General features: G+C 38.2%; 1 protein-coding gene and 1 long non-coding RNA gene across 2 annotated transcripts; both read left to right on the top strand.

Annotated features, from left to right (window-relative positions):
* Positions 1-4,668: 4,668 nt before the first annotated feature.
* On the top strand, positions 4,669-7,731 carry LOC112190568 (protein BOLA2). Its single transcript, XM_024330007.2, has 3 exons — positions 4,669-4,814; positions 7,156-7,178; positions 7,271-7,731. The coding sequence occupies exons 1-3, from the start codon at positions 4,752-4,754 to the stop codon at positions 7,464-7,466; spliced, it is 282 nt and encodes a 93-aa protein (XP_024185775.1). The 5' UTR covers positions 4,669-4,751; the 3' UTR covers positions 7,467-7,731.
* On the top strand, positions 4,824-5,650 carry LOC121051890. The gene is made up of 2 exons (XR_005807391.1): positions 4,824-5,416; positions 5,457-5,650. It is a non-coding gene; the product is annotated as an uncharacterized LOC121051890 (long non-coding RNA).
* Positions 7,732-7,794: the final 63 nt, after the last annotated feature.

Here is a 7,794-nt window from a genome sequence, read left to right as displayed (position 1 = left end):
AAGGAACGAATCTGGACTTGTTTTGAGCTTTTTCTTGTTGCACAATCCCTTGAAACTCTCCCTTGATTTTCTCAACGTAATCTCCTTGATTCTCTCCTTAATTTTCACATTATCTCCATCATTTCCCATGGCAAAAATCAGATTTAATCTCCCAAAATATCTCCAACGTCATCTTCAAGCCATGTGGTCTCCTAATGCTTTCAGGTTTCCTAGCCTCATCAGGATTCCTGTGTTGACTGGGATTCCTAGTTGGACCAGGAAAACTTCATTTCTTCATTTCAGCTCATTTCCTTGTCATTTATTCCAATGTACCTAGAAAATAGAAACTAAATTAAAAATGATTAAGTAAAGAAAATAATTAAGAAAAATATGAGGAAATAATAATTAAAACGTCGCATAAAAATGCTCCTATCAAAGATCTGGAAACTACCAAGAACAAGAAAGAATGAGAAATAATTTTTTTTTTAGCAAAGCTCCTTTGGCCCGATCTCAAGAAATCTAGCTCCGGTAAGCGGTTCTCCACTGGGAAGACCTCTTCAAGGCTGATTTCCAGGAATTCAAGGACGAGTTTGATATGGACGACGACGACCTCTCCGTCGTTCCTAACATGCCACACCACCTCCACCTACAACTTCCTCGGCCTCTGGCCCAACTCTGATTACGTAGACGACGTCATCATCGGAGTTCTCGACATCGTAAAATAAAGTTCTTATAGTTTCTTTCTCCATCCACTTCGTCTCTAGTCTTCTTCCTCCTCAATCTTTATCTAATTCTTACATTTTCTTTTTCTTTTCCGTTTGGGTTCAAGAATCATGGAAGCAAGAAATTAAAATCTTAATTACTTGATTCAAATGAAATATGGCCTCTGAAGAACCTTCCATGGCTGCTATATATCATCATTTCCCAAACACCAGCCCCAATTCAATATCAAAGAAACAAGCTTTTAAAGTCCTCATTCAATCTCCTGATGAATGAGAGAGAAGAAAGAATTATGGGTAATTGATGATGAATGAGAGAGAAGAAGAATTGATGATGAATGAGAGGGAAGAAGATTTTTTTTTTAATTCTTCCTTTATTTCTCTCTCTTAATTATAAATTCATTTTTGGAGAATTAATTGTAAAATTCATTTAAATTAATTATTTTATTCATATTAAATCATGGTTCAGATAAAAAAGCAAGTTGAGGGCACATCAATCATTTAGCTCTCATTTTCGGCCTCGTGTCACACGTGGTTAACTTGACTGTGTCGTGATAGAAAGTTGACATCGGTACTACATAGACAAGAAAATATAAGTTCAGGTGTCACATTGATAAGTTTTAAAGTCTAGATATCACTTTGATAGTCCTCAAAGTGTCCAAACATTGTCTCTACAGTTTTCCCTTTATTGGATGGTAATAAAAGTCTCTGGCGACCTATTTGGGAACCTTCGGTAATTTTCAGACCAGTGATCAAAGTCTGGCATCCGGTTTTATTGCTCCCCAATAATAACCAATAAAATTTTGTTGATCCCCAACAAAAATTTATTGGGGGTACTAAAAGTCTCCGGTGACCTCTCCAGTGACCTATAAGATTTTTGAAGACCTCTTTTAAGATCCCCGGCTACCAGTTACCTATGATCAGAGTCCGGCGTTCGGTTTTACTAGCCCCCCCCCCCCAAAAAAAAATACCCAATAAATTATTTATTGCCTCTCAATAAAAAATTATTGGGTTTTATTGGGGGCTAATAAAAGTCTTCGGGGACCTCTAACCTCCGGACCGGTGACCAGAGTCTGGGTTCTAGTTTTGTTGCTCCCCAATAATGCCCAATAAACTTTTTACTGCCCCCAATAAAAATTTATTGGGTTTTATTGAGGGGTAATAAAAGTCTCTGGCGACCTCTTTCGGAACCGGTGGCCAGTGATTCGATTCAGAAGGCTAACAACGGGAGTCCGACGAAGTCTCCAATGACTTTTTAATTATTCGGAGGGAAAAATGATATTTTTACCTTTAAATTGGGTAAGTGAGCACACAAATCTTTTAGTGGAGTAAATGAGCATTTGTTAGACCTAAATTGGGTAAATGGTCAAGAGCCCTAATTCTATTATTCATTTGGGTTTCAGAAAAGTAATTAACTCTTTGTACTTAATGAAATAGGAAAAAAAAAAAGAGTCCTAAAAGAGTAATGGTTAATCGAACAATTTAAAGGGAAAGACTTGAGCCATTCCAAGAGACCTAAGTCAAGGTACATTTTTTTTTTGAGAAGAAATAAATCCATTAATAACTGATAAGGTTACAACGCATTAGAATGACCAGTTGTGGTCACGACACCACTGCACACATTCATATAAAAAACTATAGTTATGGGTCCACCACAATAAGTGACATCCCTGAGCCAAATGAGCCCAAGTCCTAACCAAATTTCACGTCTTAAACCATGGGATATAATGAAGGAGAACAAGTCCCGAGTGTCACGATACAACTTTGCTACTAACATTAAGACGAACGAATTTACCCTCTCAAGCACCATGTCCAAATACCGCCATACCACATGCGAGGTCAATTCACCATATGTTGACAACCAGAAGGCACCGATCTTAGAACACATAGTTCCCGGGAATAACGCAAAGAAAATGGCACAACTACAAAACCATGACTCCCAAACCCTAGCTCGGTTGAGTAAAGACTTATTGAAACTAACTAAAAAACTAAGCTAAATAAGAAAACCCTAATGAAAACCAAAAAGATACTGCTAAGACCCACAACCATGTCCCAAAGAGCCGCCACAGTACCACTGTTAATACACGTCCTTAGATCGATGCATGTATCAGAGATAACTCCCACATAAGGACTGATCTGCACTAGGCAAACCAAGCCGCCACGAAGGCTCCACCACCATCCCAACCCAATCTTAAGCCTCCACCGCTGCCAAAATTCTCGCCTTGACTCTAGAGCTGCCTAGAGCCTCCAACCACAACAACACTGCCCACCACAGTCATCCCACCAACCAAAACCCGTCTGCACGTACAACCACATGCCACCCCCCAAAACCATCACAAACTAGAACCAACATAGGAGACCCCCAATTCCACTTACCCCGCTGACCTGAAACACTCAGATCAAGGCCTGAAGGCGTACCCCAGGCCAACGATCGCCGCAACGAGATTGCCATTGTCTTCTTAACCAACTCAGAGCAACCAACAGTGATACCGCTGCCACCCCTCAAGGCCACAAGCAATAGGTTACAGCTGCATCGACTCCTCCCCACCAGAACAATCAACCACCCGTCTGACAGCAACCGCCATGCACCGGCGAAGCTAGAGGCTTGCACCGCCGCTAGGGCACCGCCAGACGAGAGCCACCAACAATGAACTAGATAACCCAAACTTTTGAGAAAAAAACCTAACGCTTCAAGAGAAAAGGAGCTAAGTACGTTGTTCAATGAGTCATGCTACATTAACCCTAGAAGGTTTAGTATTGTTGCACCAAGTGTTTCGAGGTTCTACAAGGTCATTTGAGCTTGAAACGACCTCCCAGACTTTATAAATTGTTTATGTTTAAGCATGAACCACTCTTATCTGTAGACCAACAAAATGAAGGGTTTAATTTCAAGGAGCTTAAGAACAATAGCACAACAATCCTAGATGTAAAGAAAATGAAAGAGTTGCTGGACAGATCAACGGTTTCTCCTCTTGACCAACCGAATAACCGTTCGTATGGATACATATATATGACTACAGTTGAGAGTCTCAACACTCCACTCACCTAGGAAACGTATGGACATCGAATATGATGCTCCATGGAGGTTGCTAATTGAAGTACTCCTTCAGTCCTTCTGATTTCTATATAAACATATTATGGATAACATAATGCATGTTATTTGATTTGACCGCGGTCGTTGGATTAGAATCCGAAATTTAGTAATGAAACAAGGCTGCGTTGTTCCACCCACGTATCACCACCACGGTTTCGCGACGTGGAGTAAGGTACTCCACAACCAAACAGATTGCACAACAGTAAAACCAAGATCGATGCCCATACTAAGGCTACCAACACTTAAATGACAACTCCACAAATACTAGCTCAACTAGTAGGGAGAGTCTTGTTCAAGTAGTCAATTATTCCATTTTTAATTGATACTATACCACTAGTGGAGAATAATAGAGTAAAACTCATTCAAAGTGACTGATTCAGCGTTAAATTAAGATTCCTGTACAATGTTGCAAACTTAAGTAAGAAATCAATTGGTTATCTAGACATGACTTTTTTTTTTCTTTGTTGAGAAGTATTTAGACAGGTCTCGTACTAGAAATTTAAAACAAATTAATAATAACTAATGAAAACACTATCATAACACAGGAGACGGAGATTTTAGAGCTTATTCTCGACATTTCTTATTGCAATATATATGATATTGTTTTTCTCTATTTTTGCAACTGTTGCGCTAGAATAATATTTTGATGAGATCACAATTGATAATACATTTCCTCAAATCATCTGTGAAATTGGGATTTATGATCAAATAAGAGATATAAAAAACGAAAAGAAAAAAAGAAAGGAATTATCCGCCAGGTGCGCGCATCGGGGGTTACGGATGCGAGGGTGATCTTGTAAATTCAGTCCGAAAAAGAAGGGTGGTCGGCTAATTACCCTAATTAAGTGGGCCTGTAATACAGTCCATCCAAGAAGATTTGAGTCCAGCTGTTGTTGAGCTCTGCTTTTAAACCAGAGGAGAGAGAGAGAGAGAACAGCACACACTCGAATTCTGGGGAGATGGGAGTGACCAAGGAACAAGTCGAAGCTTCATTGACCTCTAAATTGAACCCTTCACATCTCGTAAGCTCTATTCACTTTGTTTTTCATATGCATATTCATCAACCTAGTGGTTTTTCATTAGGTTAGGTATTAGGGTTTAACATCTCTGTTCTGTGTGTGCAAATTCAAACACATGTTTTAAGGTGGTTGTAGTTTTTACTTGTTTGGTTTAATTTTACAACAGGATACTGAGATTGAGTCTAATCTCCTAATCTCGAAAGAACACTTTAACATTCAGGTTGATTAAAAGGATTGCAGTTTAGTTATTACTAAGATTGTTCATGAAACCTGGAAATAAGACAGTAGTTTGTAACTTCTTAAGCGAAAACATGTGCTAGTGGAGGATGGCTGTACTGATTGGTATGGACTCTGTAACTGAAATAAGTTTCAGGAAATTTTTTTTTCCTAGGAAAAATAAGTTCTTGGAAAACCTTAGCTAATCTTATTTCGTATTTGATATTAGTTATTGGAATAAATTGATAAAGGCAACTGTTAGCTTGCGGGAATGGATACACTAGAAAGTAAAGTGGATTAAGGATAAACTTTGGAATGTGAAGTGGGGAAGTGGCTTCCCCTTGGAGGTAATCTAAGGGGCAACTGCTTTTGATCCGGTGGTGGAGAAGGTAATGTGATTGGAAAGTTGGAAAGTTTTTCTTTCAGGAGGATTATGTTGACTCAAATCAGTTTGCTGGTGATGCAAAATGGTCAGGTGCTTAAATCATTAATAAGGAACTTTACTGTGAGAGGGAGTTCACGAGGGGAAGGAATATCTGATTAGGAAGAGATCATTGCCAGAACTTTGAAAAGTTAATGGTGAGGGTGGCTAATATATTGAAAGTTACCTCCACAAGTAATTGCCTATGGCAAAAGATATTTCAAGATGGAATCAGCAAGAGTGTTTTGTTGTAAATCCTTTGCTAGGAAGTGGGTTGACAACTTATCTCTATTTGAACCCACTCCTGTGATATGGAAGGGTAAATATGGTATCTGTATTTGCTTGGGTAGTTGTTCACAGTAGGCCAGTAGGGCCAACACTTGAGATATCTTTCAAAGGATAATCTCTACTCCTTATTGGTGTAATATGTCTAGGTTTGTACTTGACAGTGGAAGCCTTTTGTTCTTCATCACCATTTTGCATTAGATTTAAGGTAGAGATTGTGTATGTAAGTTTGATTGAGGTGGGTTGTCTCTCCATCTTGTATTGCATCAATGTTGTAGCACACCTTTTTCTGGGGAAGGGAAAACGGATGAAGTATCGTGGAGATGTGGTGTGTTGGGTATGTTGTGACTAGTTTGTGTGGATAGGAATAGAAACCGGTGATCAGAAGGCACCTTGTACTCTGCCATTGTACTAATATCATATTGCTGATTTGCCATTAGAATTTTGTTTCTTACAAAAGGAAAAGAGCATTTGGGATTAGTTCATATTAATGAGTCTGGCTATGTAGCTAACTTTCTTCTTCACGCCACTATTCACCTTGCTACTCAGAAATTTGCATTAACTCCTTGTTGTTTTGGCTTGATACCCAACCAACTAGGATACTGTAGGGACACAGCTACAAAGTTTCTCACATTAAAAAACAATAGGAAAACCTTACATCTCTTTCAAGAAACCCCATGTATCATTAAACGCGCCATGAAATCGTAAGGAGGTTAGTTTCCTTGTGACTGTAAGATTTTTGACCTATTAGATAGGGACAAAGGAATGAGCATCCCTCACTTGCACAAATCATCAGTTTTGAGCAACAACATATACTTGGGAAGATATTTTATTACAAAAGTTGCTTAATCAAAATAGCTTTTCCTCTGTGGACTGGGATAACCTAACAGGAAATAAAGGAGCAAAAATGCTAATGGAAATAAATTCTTATTTGAAAAGCTAAACTAATTTATTCTTTGGCCAAGTGATTTTAATCTTTCAATCTTTGTTTAGTTGTTATCAACATCTTTATTAGACTACCGGTAGTTTTTCTAACACTTCAATGAATGATAATATCATCCTCTTGATTTTGGACATATTTTTCAGTTGTCTTTTTTGTAAAGTCTTTTGTCAAGGAAACAGGTAGTTTCTCTTTGTGGTCTGTATGAGAATCATGGCTCTTAGATTTAGAGTTCACTATTGGATTCTCTCTTTCTACTGCATGGCCAGTGGATTTGTGTTGCAAATGACTGCTCTAGTGTAGCCTTAGGATACAATTCATATAGTCAGCTTGATGCAGATACATTCTTATTTAAAAGACTTTGGTGAAAGACTTCCATTTGCATTGTTATCAGACTTCATTTTCCATCCTTTTCATATTCCAGGCAAATGCTTGTGCCTATGCCATTATTTCTAATTTATTTTTGAACTTTCATATTTCAGGAAGTAGTCGATACATCTGGAGGGTATGTTACTTGCACTTTAGATTGAATTTATGAATTTTCTCAGTTCTATTCCCCTTATCTTTTGTTCATTCAATAAAATTTGTTGCTGTCAGATGTGGTGCTAGCTTTGTTATTGAAATAGTATCAGAACAGTTTGAAGGAAAGAGGTTGCTAGAGAGGCATCGGGTGGTAAATTCTGCTTTGGAAGAGGAGATGAAGGAGATTCATGCTCTCTCAATAAAGAAGGCCCTCACACCAGAGCAGTGGAAACAACAGCAGGAGGCTGAAAAATCTAAACCTGCTGCTTAAACATCAGTATAAGATGTCTTAAACTATATTCTATAATGCTGGAAACTGTTTGGAACAGATTTTGAGCATGAGATGTTTCTTTACTTCAGTCTCCTTATCCTAAGTTAGTAAGTTACAGTGGAATATGTGCTAGAATATGGTGCTTATGTTCCCTGTTTATATATGAGAAATTTCTTTATTTTCGTTAGTTGAAGAAATTGCGAAAGACATTAGTTCTGTGTTGTGATCACTGTTTTTGTGAATGGTTAAAACTTGTTCTGCATCTCTCTCTGACCTTTGATAGTTTCGTTTGTTAAATTCTATTTTTGCTTGGAATTTTCAGTCCTTA

Source organism: Rosa chinensis, chromosome 2 (assembly GCF_002994745.2).
Source record: "Rosa chinensis cultivar Old Blush chromosome 2, RchiOBHm-V2, whole genome shotgun sequence".
NCBI lineage: Eukaryota > Viridiplantae > Streptophyta > Magnoliopsida > Rosales > Rosaceae > Rosa > Rosa chinensis.
Note: the sequence above shows the minus strand (reverse complement) of the source record. Positions and strands in the feature narration are given on the sequence as shown.